General features: G+C 42.6%; 1 protein-coding gene across 5 annotated transcripts in view; it reads left to right on the forward strand.

The window, feature by feature from the left end:
* BBS7 (Bardet-Biedl syndrome 7) overlaps positions 1-20,337 on the forward strand; it is a 454,813-nt gene that overhangs the window by 359,067 nt on the left and 75,409 nt on the right. For all 5 annotated transcript variants that reach the window (XR_004538826.1, XM_033938299.1, XM_033938327.1 and 2 more), the window contains 3 exons: positions 1,730-1,839; positions 1,919-2,022; positions 8,256-8,379. Coding sequence is in view for 4 of the 5 variants with exons in the window: in XM_033938299.1 (XP_033794190.1) it covers positions 1,730-1,839; positions 1,919-2,022; positions 8,256-8,379 (338 nt within the window). In the remaining variant the exon portion in view is untranslated. The remainder of the gene's footprint in view (positions 1-1,729; positions 1,840-1,918; positions 2,023-8,255; positions 8,380-20,337) is intronic.

Below are 20,337 nucleotides of genomic sequence, written 5' to 3' on the forward strand. Positions count from 1 at the left end.
GCTGGGTAGCGACTATGGACTCAAGCAGTTTGGTTAGGAGGGGGATATTTGCTTTGGGGCGGTAGTTCGATGATGAGGAAGGGTCGAGATCAGCTTTTTTCAGAAGAGGGGATAAGGCAATGTGTCCCATTTCTGTGGAGAACAGGCCAGATAGTAGGGCAGTGTTTACAAGATTGGTAAGGGAGGAGATGGCCTGCGCAGGAATGTTATCGTAAAGGTAGGATGGGAAAGGATCTAGAATACATTTGCAGGATTTCAATTTGAGACAAAGTTTAGAGATCTGGGATTCGGAGGCTATTTCGAAGGCAGTCCAGGATCTATCAGCAGAGAGAGGGTTGGAGTCGTTAGGAGGCAGAGAATTGTTTAAAATTGATTAAAATGTAGCTCTGTAATAACAATTATATATATATATATATATATATATGTGTGTGTGTGTGTGTGTGAATATTTATTCAAGAACTAAGACTCAGAACATTTATAAGCAAACTGAAAATTTATTTAAAAGCATTAAAATCAAGCTGATAAAGCAATTACAAATAGGATTTTTAAGCAAAGATAATAGTATTACACAAGACAAATGTTGCTAAAACAGAAGGATCAATTTATCTGGATTCAAAAAGTTACTCACTTAAAATGGAGAACAGGCTGCATGGTAGGCCCGAGAGTGATGTTGCAGCATGGTGATCCAGGGAAAAGAAGAGTTGTTGCAGCTTGATCCAGCGCTGGTCCGAAGGAAGGGGAAAAGAGCGTGTGTTAGAAAGGATTCTACTTCATATTTATAGGGTTGAGACCTGTTCTAAAAATAGAATCCTAGGTCCGACCCATGATTTATAGCAGTTCAGCCTTTTTCTCTGTTTCTAGGTGGATGAGGTCATCTGATTGAATAAAATGGTGTGATGAGTTTCTGTTCTTGCAGACTGGAGTAGTCCAGAGATGAATTTGGTGTGAAGAGCTTTTATTGATCTACATCCTGTTAAAGTTCTGTTTAGCTCTGGTATCCACCCTGGCAATGTCTTTGTACTTAACACTTTCTGAAGGTGATGGCTCAGTCCTTTTTTTTGTGCTCCATTGAATGGGGCATTTATCACCTTTCTGATTAGATGGCTGTGCTGGCTCAAAGACCAAGTCAGAATTTAAATCCATCAGAATTACTTATTTAATTTAAATTAAAATAGAAGTTCACTTTATAAATCCATAATTTAAATCATATCCTGTCTTGGGTCAGGCAATAATTCCAGCAAACTTACATAATTTACCTCCAACAAAACTACTATACATTTTAATTCCAAGCAGAATTATAAAATCATTTCATGATACATTTCTACTTATTTGTGAATGCCTACCATTTTGCAAACCTACATGTGTATACGTGCTGCTGATTTACAACTGAGGCCTCAGTCCTTTATTTTTAAAGGGGAAATAGGGGGAGAATTCCTTTAATCCCTCCTATTAAGGGCTGGCCCCAGTGAGCATTTTTCCCAAACCTACTCGTGCAAGGGAGCAGCTATAAATCTTGAGGTTGATCTATTGAGACATAAGTATGGATCTCCTTTCTGAAATCACGCCTCTTATAGACTGCACGTGGTACAGATTCACATGTGAATGCTACCTTCCTAAAATCAAATCTCATAAGTTTGTGTGCTGTACACTTGTGACTCACAAATAGGGCTTTTACGTTGAGAGTTTTTCTTCTCATATAAGTGTTTGCTTGTTTTATTCAACATTTTAGAAAAGGTGAAGGGGTTTTCAAATCTGACAACATTTCTACCATATCTATTCTGAAAGATGTGCTCTCTAAAGAAGCCACAAAAAAGAAGATTAACCTCAATATATCGTATGGTAAGAGCTGTGTATATCTCTATGTGTTTGTGCAGCATGTGTTTTCTGCTCTTTTTCATGCTTGGTTTTTGCTCTCCAGATATAAATGAAGCTTCTGTTCAACACACCTTAAAGATGATCCACCCCAAGCTGGAGCACCAGCTGCTGTTGGCTAAGAAAGTACAGCTGATTGATGCTTTGAAGGTGGGTAATTCATCTGAATGTGCCTGGCACAGCTGAGGATGCTAAGGTCTGGATTCTGTAAACAGTACCTGCATTGGCCGGTGCCATCAAAAATGGCACTAACTGCGTGTCAGTCATTTGTAGGCACCGTTAACAGAATCGCAGCTACTGAAAAACTTAGATGCCCATAATGTAGGCCAGGGTTTTAAAGCTTCATTACTGGTGCCTATGTTTGGCAGAGATTTGTGCATATAGGCATCTAAGGTCATCTCCGCCCCTAACTAGGCTTACTTTGACCATAGGCATTGCTAGGTGCCATGCCTGGATGTGATTCTGGTGCCTACTTTTTTAATAATTTATTTTTAATTGGTTTTTAACAGCACAGTCAATTACCTTATCGCTTAAAGCAAACAAGTTGAGGGATGGTAGGGCATCTACCACCACCTAACACACTGTCATTTATAGAATCTGGGCCTAATGACAGCTACTCATATAGAGAAAAATACCACTTAACATTATATATCCACTGTGTAGGAGACTTAGAGGAAGGCCTCAGATTCGGAGCATACGCGTAGTCCTATCACAGACTCAACTGTCAGCGTATTTATATAGCTCCATGCTCCAGTCATAGGCCCATACCCCAATTAAATTTTTTGAAACTTTCTAATAAATAGACCTTAAGTGTAGTGACTAAAATTCAAGACTCTTAAAGGTGAAGTTAAGATATTAAAATTCAGTCCTATTCACAGTGTATCCTTATATACTAGGCAGCTAAATCACTTATCTCAATCTGCTTTTTCTTATTTTTTCTTTTTTAAGGCTTCCACCTCAGGTTCTTTATTTAGCCTATTTAATGGCTAAGCCGACGCGGCCAGCGTTTCGTGGACACCATTATTAGTCCACTGCGTCAGGGCCAATAACCAGCAAACATCTATAATAAAATATAGGCATTAATACCACATCAAAAATGTTGTTTAAACAAGATATATAACGGTACTTACTCAATACTTTATCACTGCCAGGTTTTACAAAACAGTAGCATAATGGCACCGGCATCCATTTTATACGTCTCCGACGTTATGCTTTAGCACGTGTTACCATGGTACCACGTGCCCACGTATTAAAGTGACAGAATGTCTATCAGATTAGAGGGGGAGGAGTAAACAGTTCCCTACCAGAGAGAAAGCCATCACTTTCAGCTATTAACCCAGGCATCACTTCTATAATGTTAGTAAAAATGTTGCCATTCTAAACTACCATTTAAACCCTCAGGATCAACAGTATTTAAACGGTTTATCCAGCGTTGTTCGTGCTGGGCTAAATATCGTTTAAAATCACTCCCTCTGTTGTTTTGAGTAACGACCTCTATTACAATAGCTTTGAGCGAGAAAAAATCATGGTTTTTCTCACAACAATGACGGGCTAAAGGAGCTCCTATTCTAGAATTTTTTATGTTGCTCTTATGTTCTGTTAGACGGACATTAAATTTCCTGGAGGTTTGTCCTACATAAAGTAGGTTGCAGGAACATTGTAAAACATAGACTATCCCTTGCTCCTTTAGCCCCTTGCGTTTTACCTGCAACCATCTAAGACACACCTCCAACTGTAAAACGCAAGGGGTAGATTGGTTCTGGTTAGAATGGAGATTAATGTTTCCTTTACGTCTGAGTCATGTGATAAGTATTCAAATGCCAAGGTTATATAAAGATCATAAAATATTAATGGATACTTGGATAACTATAAGATATATAAGTAATCTAACTCCTATTCCAATAACTAAATCAACTACTCAAACAATATGGCTTAACCCAAAGATCAAAGTTGGCGGTTTTAAAATTATCTGGAAACATTGGATGATGGCTGGAATTCGTATTTTAGAAGATGTAATAAATAAAGGTAAACTGCTTGAGTTTTCACAATTGCAAAATAAATTTGGTTTAAATAAATCACAATATTTCAGATGGTTGCAATTGAAGCAGGCCATTCAGACAGGGTTCTCTGAATGGAAAAATCTTAATAATTATCATAGTATGGAATTCTTATGTTTTCAGATAGATTCCATGGGACACCAGGCCGCAATGTGGTATAAATTAATATCTGGATTTATACATTAAAAAAAAAAAATGGTCTTAGAGATATTTGGAGCATTGAGATTAAGCATCAAATTAATGCATCTCAATGGCCACGACTTTGGTCTTGGAGGATAAGATGTACAATGTCAGCATCTATGAGACAAACTTGGTTTTTTATTTTACATAGAGCTCTATGGACCCCTACACGTTTACATAGAATTGATAGCTCTAAGTCTAATAGATGCTGGCATTGTCATCTAGAAGCAGGGACATTAGATCATCTTTTATTCTATTGTCCATTCATATTAACATTTTGGAAATCAATTTGGCCCCAAATAAATAGGATGTTAGAAAATCCAGTAGCCTTGACATATGATACAATTCTATTTGGTACTACAATGAGAGCCCATAGTCAAATCTCATCAAATAACAACAAACTTTTATTTATAATGACTGGAATAGCAATACAGCAAATTACACGTAATTGGAAAAATTGGGACAGATTGAACTATAATTTCTGGTGGAACTCAGTTTGCCATATATATAAGATGGAACATGCATTTGCAACACAAAAAGGATATATGAATAAGTTCAAGAAGATTTGGGGACCATTAACAGAATATTGCAATATTTGAATTTCATTTTCCCATGTTAAGAAAATAGTATAAAGAAGGAGGGGGGGAGGGGTTAAGGGGAGGGAATTATTCTCTTTATCATACATTATAAATAAAATATTATAATAGATGATATTCTTACATGAAAATAACGTAATAAAGGGAGGGGTAAAGGTTCATATTTAAATAATAATTGATAAAATCATTACAATATATATATTGTATAACTTTATAAGAAAAATAATTACAATTATATGATATATAAAACCATAAGAAAAATAAGACAAGAAATGTTATATATAAAATATATTATAAAAATATCAAGTGTATTGTTAAGATAATTGTATGAAAATTTATGACACTTGTTGTTAAATGGAAAAAAAATTCAATAAAAAACTTTAAAAAAAAAAGTATATTTAGTTTATACCCTAATGACAGCTAGTCAGGGTAGCTTATTCCTAAGAACATAAGAATTGCCGCTGCTGGGTCAGACTAGTGGTTCATCGTGCCCAGCAATCTGCTCCCGCGGCGGCCCCCAGGTCAAAGACCGGTGTTCTAAATGAGCCCAGCCTCACCTGCGTACTTTCCAGTTGAGCAGGAACTTGTCCAACTTTTTCTTGAATCCCTGGAGGGTGTTTTCCCCTATGACTGTCTCCGGAAGAGCGTTCCAGTTTTATACCACTTTCTGGATGAAGAACTTTCTAACTTTAAAGAGTGCCCTCTCGTTCTCCCTACCTAGGAGAGGGTGAACAACCTGTCTTTATCTACTAAGTCTATTCCCTTCAGTATCTTGAATGTTTCGATCATGTCCCCTCTCAGTCTCCTCTTTTCAAGGGAGAAGAGACCCATTTTCTCCAATCTCTCACTGTACGGCCCCTTAACCATTTTAGTCACTCTTCTCTGGACCCTTTCGAGTAGTACTGCCTGAACAATCGGTTTCTCACCCTTTCATAGTAACATAGTAACATAGTAGATGACGGCAGATAAAGACCCGAATGGTCCATCCAGTCTGCCCAACCTGATTCAATTTAAATTTTTTAATTTTTTCTTCTTAGCTATTTCTGGGCAAGAATCCAAAGCTTTACCCTGTACTGTGCTTGGGTTCCAACTGCCGAAATCTCTGTTAAGACTTACTCCAGCCCATCTACACCCTCCCAGCCATTGAAGCCCTCCCCAGCCCATCCTCCACCAAACTGCCATATACAGACACAGACCGTGCAAGTCTGCCCAGTACTGGCCTTAGTTCAATTTATTTTCTGATTCTAGATCCTTTGTGTTCATCCCATGCTTCTTTGAACTCAGTCACAGTTTTCCTCTCCACCACCTCTCTCGGGAGCGCATTCCAGGCATCCACCACCCTCTCCGTAAAGTAGAATTTCCTAACATTGCCTTTGAATCTACCACCCCTCAACCTCAAATTATGTCCTCTGGTTTTACCATTTTCCTTTCTCTGAAAAAGATTTTGTTCTACGTTAATACCCTTCAAGTATTTGAACGTGTGAATCATATCTCCCCTGTCTCTCCTTTCCTCTAGGGCAGGGGTGTCAAAGTCCCTCCTCGAGGGCCGGAATCCAGTCGGGTTTTCTGGATTCCCCCAATGAATATGCATTGAAAGCAGTGCATGCAAATAGATCTCATGCAGATTCATTGGGGAAATCCTGAAAACCCGACTGGATTCTGGCCCTCGAGGACCGACTTTGACACCTGTGCTCTAGGGTATACATAGTCAGGGCTTCCAGTCTCTTCTCATACGTCTTCTGGCGCAAGCCTCCTATCATTTTCGTTGCCCTTCTCTGGACCGCCTCAAGTCTTCTTACGTCCTTCGCCAGATACGGTCTCCAAAATTGAACACAATACTCCAAGTGGAGCCTTACCAATGACCTGTACAGGAGCATCAAATTTGGTTTAATGTGAATGTCTACATGTGTCTGAAGTGTTAGAATGTAAATCCTGTTCTCAATATCTTACCCAGTGTCCGAGTCACTGAACTTGTTTTCCTATAGACAGAAAATAGAAGCAAAACCTTTGTGAGTCAAGCCCTTGATACTGCAGCTCAATTCTTGCAGCTCATGGTTTTTGCATTTCAGTTTAGTAAGTGAAAGCCAGACCTAGCTAGACTATTAGAGGGATTACGTTCTCATAGCTGATAGCACAGAGCAGAAGCCCCATTGTGGAAGAAAAGTAGAGCAAAGGAGTCTTTAAAACAGCCCTTAGAATCAACTGGAATGTCGATATGTGAAGTTTGTGTAGGCCATATCTGGTTTTTGCTGATTTCTTTTTAGGATACAAGGTAAATTGAAGTAAATGTCTTTAAAAAACCCCAAAACTAACCATCTACATCCCAAACCGACCCCTGCAATCGCAAGCCGAGAGAAGACTCCACCCCACTGGTACCAACCCTCCTGGAAAGTGCCGCAAACACTCCTACTCACATTTCCTACCCAAATTATGGAATGCTATCCCATCAACCATCAAATCACTGTCAGGCTTACTAAATCTCTAGCCCAGCTAAATGTGCCCTCCACTCGCCTTACAGATGTAACTAAGTCTCTAGTTGCACTCTCGGGGCTCAACTATGTAAGATCTTACCCCCTTACTACATGTACCTATACCAAGAATGCCTTTATTTCGATTACATTGTATTTCTAGCTGCTTTACTGATAGGGCCTCTCATTTGCCATGCTTCCATGCTCAGGACCCAAAACATGTAAATAGCAATGTCTACTATTGCTTTTCATCCTTTATATCTTTTGTTCTGTCTATCTGCTGTATGTGAAGTTGTAACCTTGTTGCTAAACCTCTATTGTGTATGTAAACTTGTAACCCGTTCTGGCCTCTTCTGGGAGGATGGGCTAGAAATTTGACTAAATAAGTACACTTCCCCCTCCGTATTTGCTGTGATGGGGATTAACAGACCCGCAAATATAGAAAAAACGCAAATAACTTTTTCATATGTTATTCGCAGTTTTCTATTAAAAAGCATCGTGAATATGGCGAAACTGCGAATAACATGGTGGGAGACCTGGCCTGTTCCTGAAGTAGAGGCAAAACACCGTGAAGAAAGTGCTGGGAATCGGCGATTTTCTCTGTAAATGCTTGAAATCAGTGATTTCTCTATGCAAGCTGATGTAATTTGGGGGGAGGAGCCAGCAAGCTAAAAATCGCAAATAATTGAAACCGCGATTGCTGAAACCGCAAATACGGAGGGAGAAGTGTAAATAAATAAAGAATAGCTGAGTTTATCTTGAATCCCTATTGGTTCTTCAGAACCAGAGACTGAAGACTAGGCTCATTAAAAAAACGCCTCCTCCCAAGAGTTACTGTTTTATGGGATACAAACCTGGCTGCGTTTTACAAGAAAGCCTAGTTAGAGCACAGTGTCTTTGAGGGTGAAGAAGGGACTATAGCACTGAGTAATAAGTTTAGATAGGGAGACTGGATATGCTATACAATGTTCTGTATTTCTATGGTGCACATTTCACATGGAAAAAAGATATAGAAGGGTTCATGATCTCTCATTTGATTCAGAATAGTAGGTAATATCTGATTTTGCTTTCCCTTTTCTAAGGAGCTCCAGATCCATGAGGGGAATATGGACTTCTTGATTCCAGAATACCGTGCTATATTGGAAGAGGCAGACCAACTCCTGGTGGAGTACAAGAAGCAGCCAGCGCACCTGGAGAGGCTTTATGGTCAGGCTTTCTACAATTAGGGCTGTATATTTCTTAATGTGCATTCTGTTTGATAGCATCTATTATAAGGGGAAGCTGGATATTGGGGAGTCCCTGGACATCGTGTACCTGGACTTTAGCAAAGCATTCGATAGCGTACCGCACCGCAGGTTACTGAGCAAGATGAGTTCTATAGGATTAGGTAACACATTGACGAAATGGGTTGGGAGCTGGCTTGGAGGTAGGCTCCAAAGGGTGGTGGTGAATGGCACCCCCTCCGAAATGACGGAGGTGATTAGTGGAGTACCACAGGGCTCAGTCTTGGGCCCAATCCTATTCAACATCTTTATAAGAGACTTGGCAGAAGGGCTACGAGGTAAAATAACATTATTCGCCGATGACGCCAAACTGAGTAATGTAGTGGGCAAATGCACAACAGACGAAGATTCAGTGCCCGACAACATGATGCACGACCTACTCCTACTGGAGCGATGGTCTAGGACATGGCAACTCAACTTCAATGCCAAAAAATGCAAAGTTATGCACCTGGGCAGCCAGAATCCATGCAAGTCTTATACCCTTAATGGCGAGATCCTAGCAAAAACGGTAGCAGAACGAGACTTGGGGGTAATCGTCAGTGAGGACATGAAGTCTGCCAATCAAGTGGAGCAGGCTTCGTCCAAGGCAAGACAAATCATGGGCTGCATACGAAGGGGTTTCGTCAGTCGTAAGGCGGACGTCATTATGCCATTGTATAGATCCATGGTGAGGCCCCACCTGGAATACTGTGTGCAATTCTGGAGGCCGCATTATCGCAAAGATGTGCTGAGACTGGAGTCGGTGCAAAGAATGGCCACCCGGATGGTCTCGGGACTCAAGGATCTACCATACGAAAAACGGCTTGACAAATTACAGCTATACTCGCTCGAGGAGCGCAGAGAGAGGGGGGACATGATCGAGACGTTCAAGTATCTTACGGGCCGCATTGAGGCGGAGGAAGATATCTTCTTTTTCAAGGGTCCCACGACAACAAGAGGGCATCCGTTGAAAATCAGGGGCGGGAAACTACGAGGTGATACCAGGAAATTCTTTTTCACTGAAAGAGTGGTTGATCGCTGGAATAGTCTGCCACTACAGGTGATTGAGGCCAGCAGCGTGCCTGATTTTAAGGCAAAATGGGATCGGCACATGGGATCTATTCACAGGGCAAAGGTAGGGGAGGGACATTAAGGTGGGCAGACTGGATGGGCCGTGGGCCCTTATCTGCCGTCTATTTCTATGTTTCTATGTTTCTATCTTTTATGCTGTTATTTCATGGGGCTTTTTCATGATAGGAATATGGAAAGGGATTGGAACTTGTATACGGCCTTTATCCCAGGGACATGCAGGCAGCATATTCTCACTGATGGGTGATGGCACCGATGGAGCCCCGGTACGGACACTTCAAGAACTTGAAAAAACTCTTGACGCCCACACCGCGCATGCGCAAGTGCCTTCCCACCCGACATGGGCGCACGGTCCCTCAGTTTCTTAGTTTCCGCGGAGCTAAGAAGTTGCGTTTCAATGGCTGTTGAAAATTTGTATTTGGAATTCAACAGCTGGGGGGTGTGGCTTGGCGGCGCACAAGATGGAGGTGTAACCATGGCACTCCTCTAACTTGGGCAACAGATAGAAAATTATAAGATATCTTTTTGCTTTTTTTTCTTCCCTGAAGTTGCGATAATAAGTTGTTTATCATGGCTAACACGCAGCAAGCAAAGATTGAAATGGCTTTCGCAGCAGGAGGGATGGCGAAGCGCATAAAATAGAATCAGATGATATCATCGAAAGTGCCTCTTCCGGTGGAAGCAACGGACCTGTCAGACAAAAACGAAATAATGACGGAACTAAGGAGCATTAAACAAATGCTTCAAGACAACGCAAACAATTACTGAGCTAAAGGAAGACGTGTTGAATTTAAACAGGCAAATGGAAGTTGCCAGTCAGAGAATGTCGCTATTAGAAAACAAAATGGAGCAGATGGAACTCAACACGAAGCAATGTAAAATTGACAGTCAAACTATCAAAGAAATGAAGAAACAACTTGAAGACTACGAGAATAGAGGAAGGAGAAAGAATGTGAAAATTATTGGACTAGCTGAAGGTTTTTGTTTTTTTTTCACTTTAATATTTATTGAAATTTTACATAATTCACAAGAATATTCCTCTTGTACAAGTAAAACAGAAAAGAAACAAATTAAATAAGGTCACAATTTCGACTATCAGAAAAATTTCATTCTTTCTTAGACCACTAACACTGAAGGGAGAGGAGATGAATATATTGAAGAGATAACAAACATAAGTAATAATTGTATTCTTGAAAGGCTTAACAGTGTTTAACCCCCTCTTTTCTTTCTACTCTTAAACATTCCGGGCAGCAAGATTCTTTAAATCTAAAAAGGTGCGTAGCTGTTCTGGTGCATAGTAGACATATTTAACACCTTGGTATTTAATTAAACATTTGCATGGATATGCTAATAAGAATGTCGCTCCAAGGGTCAAATCTCTACTCTTATTGCTAAGAATAATTTTCTTCGCTCCTGCGTTGTTCTCGTGACGTCTGGAAAAATCCATACTTTCTTTCCTAGAAACATTTGTTGAGGATTTCGGAAATATAAACGCATAATTGCATTCATATCTTGTTCGAAAACAAAAGATATGAACATTGTGGCTCTCTCTGTAGTTTCGGAAAGTGTAGTTTCTAATAATTCAGTAACATTTATAGCGTCTATTGTCAAACGTTCCTCTACACCTGGATTGGTTCCTTCAATTTTCTTTTTCGGCAAATAGTAAATTCTGTTAAGTGGAGGTATATGTTCAGGGGAAAACTTTAAAACTTCAATTAAATACCTTTTCCACATATCTATAGGTGTAACCTCCAGAGCCTTTGGAAAGTTCAAAAGATGCAAGTTCAGTCTTCGGTTGTAATTTTCTATTTGTTCAATTTTTTTACTCAAACTTATTCTTTCCTTTATCAAATTATTAGTTATAGCTTGAATATTTACCACATTGTCCTTAACCTCTTTTATCTCCGTTGAAAATTCATCTTTAGTTTTCTCCAAGGATTTCCCCAAAGCGTCCACAGTACTTACAAGAGTTGTCAGGTCACGTGAAGATCTGGCTACCTGGATGTTTAGTCTCTCGAGAGAATCCCAAATCTTCTCGAGAGTAATCGCCTCCGCTTTTGCTGTTCCAGTGCCAGTAACAATGCTGGCTCTCACTTCCCCCTGCTCTCCTCCTACTCTCGCGACTCCAAGCCCCTGAAACAGGGTCTCCCCAGCGTTCACTTCCGCAGAGGAAGCCTCCATTCGGGCCGCGAGTTGAGCAGGGTGCGGGGGCGGAACAGGCTCCGGAGGGGAGAGAGAAACCTCCTGCCCGAAGTCCCCAGCCGCTCTTCCGGCCGGGGAGAGCCCGAGACTACCTCCTGGAGTTACGGGGCCAAACGAAGCTGCAGCAAAGTCCAGGATAGAACGCTGAATGGGGGTAGACGTCCGGGCCACAGAGGGCTCGGCTCGGACGCTACCCTTCCGTTTAGAATGAGGCATCACGGCGTGAGTAAAAAAGCTGTCCCGGACCGCTGGTATAATCGCAAGCTTCACGCTGCCGCCATCTTGACTCCTCCCCTGGACTAGCTGAAGGTTTGGAAGGGGGAAATGCTATACAATTTTTAGAAAATCTTTAACCAAAATTATTACAGTTAAATTCAAAACATCCCCTAGAAATAGAACGAGCACACATGATTCCATCAAAACAGTCAGCTAGCCAAGTGAAGCCAAGGCCTTTAATTTTCAAGCTCTTACGATTTCAGCAGGCCTTAGAGATATTAAATTTGGCTAAAGCTGACAGAAACTTAAATTATAAAGCTTCTAAGTTGCTGTTCTTGCCAGATTTTGCAAAAAAATATGGCAAATCCACGAAAGCAATTCCTCATGTTAAGACCTCAAATGAAAGAAAAGGGGCTCACCTATGGCTTATACTACCTCGCAAAAATAAGAGTGTCAAGTGGGAAGAAGTCTGTATATTTTGAAGATCCGGAAAAGTTAAAAGACTTTTTATCAAATTCTGAGCCAATGTCTATTTAAATGGATATGATTTAATAACCTTGACATTACAATATTTCTTGGCTTCTGGACAAGTTAAATGAAGAGGATGATGGATTTTTGAAAATCTAACAAGAAGAGGAAAAGAAAAGGGAGAAAAAATTTCAACAATATGAACACTGGAGAAAACAAGTACTATTGACTTACAATATTGAAATTGACATTAAAACATTTAAGTAGATAAAAGTAGAGAGACAGTTTCTTCATTCTGGAATGGTCACAACATAAAAAAAGTTCAAGATTGTTCACAGTATGACTCAAATCGTCAAAAAAAAAATTTCAATATGGTCAGCCTGTGATTCTTGGAGGAGTCTCTTAAGAATTCTCATATACAAGTTGTTAGTAATAGAAAATAGAAATTTTATCTTCTAAACTTAGATTAATATTAATATTTTCTAAAGAAAGGAACTCGTTCGCTTAGAATTTTAAAAGTTCTTATGAAGACTTAATTGGACTTATTGAGAAGAATTTAATGTATATAGAAATATGAGTTGATTCTGGGGTCAATGTTATGAATTGTCTGACATATTGTGCATTGACATGTTTTTATTGAAATTAGGTATTGGTTAAGGATGATTGAGAATATAGTAACATTGTAACATAGTAGATGACGGCAGATAAAGACCCGAATGGTCCATCCAGTCTGCCCAACCTGATTCAATTAAAAAATTTTTTTTTTTTTTAATTTTTCTTCTTAGCTATTTCTGGGCAAGAATCCAAAGCTTTACCCGGTACTGTGCTTGGGTTCCAACTGCCGAAATCTCTGTTAAGACTTACTCCAGCCCATCTACACCCTCCCAGCCATTGAAGCCCTCCCCTGCCCATCCTGAACTCAGTCACAGTTTTACTCTCTCGGGAGCGCATTCCAGGCATCCACTACCCTCTCCGTAAAGTAGAATTTCCTAACATTGCCCCTGAATCTACCACCCCTCAACCTCAAATTATGTCCTCTGGTTTTACCATTTTCCTTTCTCTGGAAAAGATTTTGTTCTATGTTAATACCCTTCAAGTATTTGAACGTTTGAATCATATCTCCCCTGTCTCTCCTTTCCTCTAGGGTATACATATTCAGGGCTTCCAGTCTCTCCTCATACGTCTTCTGGCGCAAGCCTCCTATCATTTTCGTCGCCCTCCTCTGGACCGCCTCAAGTCTTCCTACGTCTTTCGCCAGATACGGTCTCCAAAACTGAACACAATACTACAAGTGGGGCCTCACCAATGACCTATACAGGGGCATCAACACCTTCTTCCTTCTACTGACTACGCCTCTCTTTATACAGTGTTAATAACAAAGGTCACATGGGGTTTTAATTCATACACATGTATAAGGATGAACTTATATTAGATGTATTTGATATTAATTTAGTGGGAGTAAAGGATAAAGTGATGAAATTCAAAGAAGAAAATATATAGATTGATACTTAGGGCTCCTTTTATCAAGACGCACTACGGGGGTTAGCACGTCGGACATTTCATCACACGCTAACCCCCGCGGCAGCCTAAAATCCTAACGTCTCGTCAATGGAGACGTTAGGTACTAGTGCGGCAGGCGGTTTAACACGCTGTATTATCCCAGGACAAGCAGGCAGCATATTCTTGACTGATTGACTGATGGGTGACGGCACCAACGGAGCCCCGGTACGGACAATTTTAGAGTGATTGCACTCTAAGAACTTAGAAAGTTCTAGTTAGGCTGCACCGCGCGTGCGTGAGTGCCTTCCCGCCCGACGGAGGTGCGCGGTCCCCAGTTTCTTAGTTTCTGCGGAGCTAAGAAGACGCTTTTTTTCTAACGGCCGTTGGAAAATTCTTTTTTTGCCTTCCCGCTCGCGTATTTTCGTGAATTTCTTCACATTCTTATTCTTTTATTTAATTCTTCTTTATAAAAAAAAATTTTTTCCAATTTTTTTCGTTATTTTTCGATTCGGACCCGGCGGGGCCTGTTGTAATGATCGAGTCCTCCGCTTTCGATTTAGCAGAGGCCGTGTTTACCTTCATGCCCCCTCAGCCCGGGTTCAAGAAGTGCCAGCGGTGTGCGAGGCCTATATCTTTGACCGACCCACACAATTGGTGCTTACAGTGTTTGGGTCCGGATCATAAGGCTTCCACCTGCATCCGCTGTGCTACGTTGAAGAAAAGGACTTTGAAAAATAGACAGATTCAACAAAAGCTCCTTTTCGGTGCCGACATGACCGATCCATCGACATCGGCACCGACGTTGACTCCCTCTCAGCCGGCACCCACTTCTTCGACGCCACATGACACCACTCCGGCGTCACACCCTACAGGTAAGCCGGCTAAGAAGCCTTCCCCCCTAGAGCGTCCTCCGGTCGCTGTGGCAGTGAGTCCAGTCCTGCCAACCTCCAGGCGCCCCCGTAAACGCTCCGCCCCCATAGAGGTGAGTGCATCCTCTTCGGCATCCTCATCCTCTGGGCGTCGAGCGACACCGCAGGTACCGCAGAAAAAGAAAGTGATACCGGTGCCTTCCTTGGATGACCGTATTACGGCTATCCTCCAGACCCAACTCAAAGAGCAGTTGCAGCAACTTCTTCCTGCTCTGTTGGCGCCGAACCTTCCAGCTTCGGTCCCGTCTGAGCCACCGGTACCGATTGAAGAACGACCCCTATTGTCGGCTTCCACTTTATCGGTACCGGTTCATTCGGCTTCCTCGGTTTCCGTGCCATTACTAGCTCCGGAACCAAGAGGTCTTAACAGAGCTGTTCAGACTTCTGAGCCAGTACAGTCTCGACATCAGCAGTCTTTTACTTCTCCCGGTACCGCTTCCTTACGGTCCAGCAAATCGGTATGTAAGACCAAACACATTACTTCCTCGACACCAGACTCTCGGAGTCAAGGTTCCCAGGTTAGAGATCCTGATCTCTGGGATGACTCTGCAGAGCCCATGCTTTCAGAGGATGATGTTTCTTCTGGTGAAGAGGACCCTTCTATGCAAGATTCTTCCTCTAAACCAGACCATTCCTCCTTTACCTCATTTTTAAAGGAGATGTGCGAATGTCTTTCCATTCCTTTGGAGGCTGAATCTAAAAAGTCCAAGGCATTTCTTGATGCTTTGGACTTTGATCAGCCCCCAAAAGAATTCTTAAAGTTGCCCCTCCATGATATTTTGCGGGAGACTTTCTATAAAAATTTAGAGACTCCCTTGACCATCCCTGGGGCTCCTCGCAAATTTGATTCTTTATATAAAGTCATTCCCATTCCTGGTTTTGATAAACCCCAACTCCCACATGAATCAGTATTGGTTGAGTCTACACTCAAAAAATCTACGGGAGCTAGTGTCTATGCCTCAGTCCCTCCTGGCAGAGAAGGAAAGGCCATGGATAAATTTGGCAAGAGATTATACCAGAATTCTATTCTTGCCAATAGGTCAAGTAATTATGCATTTCATTTCTCTTTCTATATGAAGCATTTGATTCAAAAATTAGCTTCTTTTGAAAAATATTTACCTGAGCACAAACTCTCTGCATTTCGTCATTGTTCTTCCTCCCTTTTACAACTTAGGAAATTCGTGGTTCGTTCAATCTATGATACGTTTGAACTTACCTCTAGGGCTACAGCGATGTCTATCGCCATGTGACGTCTGGCTTGGCTGAGAATCTCGGAGCTTGATGTCAACCATCAGGACTGTCTAGCTAATGCTCCGTGCCTTGGGGATGAACTCTTTGGTGATTCTCTTGATTCCACCACACAAAAATTGTCAGCACATGAGACTCGCTGGGACACTCTTCATAAAACCAAGAAGAAGCCTCCACCTACCCGGCCTTATCGTCAACCATCAGCTTACCAGCGACAATACACTGCTCGACCCTTACCGTCTGCTCCTCAGCAGCCCCGATGCCAACGTCAGCAGCAACGTCTGTGAGGCACCGGGACACGGTCCCCAGTTGAAGGCAACACAAAGCACAGAAGACCCGTTTCAGAATTTTGAGTTCACACCAGGTGAAGTTTACAGTGAACTGGCAAGACTCAAGGTGAACAAAGCCATGGGACCAGACAATTTGCACCCAAGAATGCTCAGAGAATTGAGCGATGTCCTGGCGAAACCGTTGGCTGAGCTATTCAATCTCTCCCTAAGTAAGGGGAAAGTTCCCCTGGAATGGAAATTAGCTAATGTCGTTCCTCTGCATAAAAAGGGTTGCAGGGCAGAGACTGCGAATTATAGACCGGTGAGTCTCACATCAATAGTGTGCAAACTCATGGAAACACTAATTAAAAGCAAATTGGACATGATCTTGAATGAAGGGAATCTTCGGGATCCCAGTCAGCATGGATTCACCAAGGGTAGATCCTGCCAATCCAATCTCATCAGCTTCTTTGACTGGGTAACAAGAAAGTTGGACTTGGGAGAGTCTTTGGACGTCGTGTACCTGGACTTCAGGAAAGCTTTTGACAGTGTCCCACACCGCAGGCTGCTAAGCAAGATGGAATCGATGGGGTTAGGAGAGACACTAACTGCATGGGTCAATGATTGGCTGAGTGGCAGACTTCAGAGGGTGGTGGTTAATGGTACCCTCTCTAAAACATCGGAGGTGACCAGTGGAGTGCCGCAGGGCTCGGTCCTGGGTCCACTCCTTTTCAACATATTCATAGGGGATCTGACTCAAGGGCTTCAAGGTAAAATAACACTATTCGCCGATGACGCCAAACTATGTAATATAGTAAGTGAATGCAGTTTACAGAATTATATGGCACAGGACCTGCTTACATTGGAAAGTTGGTCCTCAACCTGGCAGCTAGGCTTCAATGCTAAGAAATGTAAGGTCATGCACCTCGGAAGGGGAAATCCATGCAGGACGTACTTCTTGAACGGAGAAACTTTAACTAGGACTTCAGCAGAACGAGATTTAGGAGTAATCATCAGTGCAGACATGAAAACTGCCAATCAAGTGGAGAAGGCTTCATCTAAGGCAAGGCAGATATTGGGTTGTATCAATAGAAGTTTCGTCAGCCGAAAGCCTGAAGTCATAATGCCGTTGTACAGGGCCATGGTGAGACCTCATCTGGAGTACTGTGTGCAATTCTGGAGGCCACATTACAGTAAAGATGTGCGCAGAATTGAATCGGTTCAACGGACGGCCACCAGGATGATCTCGGGGCTCAAGGGTCTCTCGTACGAAGAGAGACTGAACAAATTGCAGCTCTACACTCTTGAGGAACGTAGGAAGAGGGGAGACATGATCGAAACATTTAAGTACCTCACGGGACATGTCGAAGTGGAAGATGATATTTTCTTTCTCAAGGGACCCTCGGCCACAAAAGGGCACCCGCTCAAACTCAGGGGCGGAAAATTTCATGGCGACACCAGAAAGTATTTCTTCACAGAGAGAGTGGTTGATCATTGGAACAAGCTTCCAGTGCAGGTGATCGAGGCAGACAGCGTGCCAGACTTTAAGAATAAATGGGATACCCAGTGGGTTCCCTACGAGGGTCAAGATAAGGAAATTGGGTCATTAGGGCATAGACAGGGGGTGGGTAAGCAGAGTGGGCAGACTTGATGGGCTGTAGCCCTTTTCTGCCGTCATCTTCTATGTTTCTATGTAACGTCAACCACCACGTGCTCAACAACAGCAACAGGTTAAGCCTCCTGCTCCACAAAAATCTACTCAGCCCTTTTGACTCCGTTCTCCAGGGCCTAGCCAGTTGTCTACCATCAACCCTCCTGCCTCAACCCATAGGAGGCCGTCTTTCTATTTTTTTCAGCCGTTGGGAAATCATCACTTCAGATCAATGGGTTTTCAACATCCTCCGTCACGGCTATTCTCTAAATTTTCAGACTCATCCCACCTGCAGTCTTCCAAAAGAGTCTGCTTTAAACACCTCTCAGTCCTCCCTCCTTCAGGAGGTCCAATCTCTTCTTCTGAACACCATAGAGGAAGTTCCTCTCGATCAGAAGGGGCAGGGATTTTACTCCCGATATTTTCTAGTCCCCAAAAAAACAGGAGATCTAAGACCCATCTTAGATCTTCGAGAACTCAACAAATGCTTGGTCAAAGAAAAGTTCAGAATGCTTTCTCTGGCTACCCTTTACCCTCTTCTCTCTCACGGCGACTGGCTATGCTCCTTCGATCTCAAACAGGCCTACACACATATACCGATCAATCTGAGCTCCCGTCAGTATCTCCGCTTCATGATCAATCGTTGCCATTACCAATACAAGGTGTTACCCTTCGGTCTTGCTTCCTCTCCCAGGGTATTCACCAAATGTCTCATAGTGGTAGCCGCCTTTCTGCGCTCTCACCATCTCCAGGTCTTCCCTTACCTGGACGACTGGTTGATCAAGGCTCCTTCATCCCAGGAAGTGCTTCTCGCTACTAACCAAACCATCCTCTTTCTTCAACTTCTGGGTTTCGAGATCAATCTACCCAAGTCACTTCTCATTCCCACTCAACGACTTCAGTTCATCGGAGCCATCTTAGACACTATCCTCATGAGGGCGTTTCTTCCATCCAACCGCCTTCAGACTCTGCAACTTCTGTGTCAGCAAGTGCTCCCTCAACCCTCCATCTCTGCAAAGCAAATGATGATCCTCTTGGGTCACATGGCCTCAACAGTTCATGTCACCCCCCTTGCACGTCTTCACCTACGAACTCCTCAATGAACCCTTGCTACCCAGTGGTCCCAGGCGACAGATCCCTGCTCTCGACATATCTCTGTGACATCATTTCTTCGTCAATCTCTACAATGGTGGTTGAAATCTTACAATCTCTCCAGAGGCCTCCTATTCCATCTGCCTCCTCATCATCTGGTCATCACCACAGACGCCTCCCCCTATGCCTGGGGAGCTCACTTGAACGAATTCCAAACTCAAGGCCTTTGGACTGCCCAGAAAAAGAAACATCACATCAATTTCCTGGAACTTCGGGCGATGTTTTATGCCCTCAAGGCTTTCTAGCATCTCCTCTTTCCTCAAGTGCTCCTACTTTGCACAGACAATCAAGTTGCAATGTACTACATCAACAAACAGGGTGGAACCGGCTCTCGACTATTGTGTCAGGAAGCCCAAAAGATTTGGTCTTGGGCGATGACTCGTCATCTATTCCTAAAGGCTGTCTACATTCAGGGGGAGCAGAATTCGCTAGCAGACAATCTCAGCAGAATTCTCCAACCCCACGAATGGACTCTCGATCCTATGACTCTCCAGTCCATTTTCGCTCAATGGGGGACTTCTCAAGTAGATCTTTTTGCAGCTCCTTACAATCATCAGCTGCCCCACTTTTGCTCCAGACTTTACTCCCCTCTCCGTCTGGCAGCAGATGCGTTTCTCCTAGATTGGACCAACCTCTTCCTTTACGCATTTCCCCCTTTGCCTCTCATAGAAACATAGAAAAATGACGGCAGATAAGGGCCATATAGCCCATCAAGTCTGCCCACACTATTTACCCACCCTCTTAGGTCTTCTGACCTCTTAAGTATAATTGTAATTATACTGTCACTCTACTGACCCGCTCATTGTAATTATACTGTCACTCTACTGACCCGCTCATTCAAGTCCTAGTGACCCTATCCTTGGCATGACCTCGTAGGGATCCCACATGGGTATCCCATTTGTTCTTGAAGTCTGGGATGCTGCGTGCCTCAACCACCTGCACTGGAAGCTTGTTCCAATGCTCAATCACTCTCTCCGTGAAGAAGTACTTCCTGACGTCTCCACGAAACTTCCCTTCCCTGAGTTTGAGCGGATGTCCTCTTGTGGTCGAGGGTCCCCTGAGAAGAAAGATATCGTCTTCCACCTCGACCCGTCCTGTGATGTACTTAAATGTCTCAATCATGTCTCCCCTCTCCCTACGCTCTTCAAGAGTGTAGAGCTGCAATTTGCTCAGTCTTT

This window comes from Geotrypetes seraphini, chromosome 1, assembly GCF_902459505.1.
Source record: "Geotrypetes seraphini chromosome 1, aGeoSer1.1, whole genome shotgun sequence".
In the NCBI taxonomy this organism is placed as follows: Eukaryota; Metazoa; Chordata; class Amphibia; order Gymnophiona; family Dermophiidae; genus Geotrypetes; species Geotrypetes seraphini.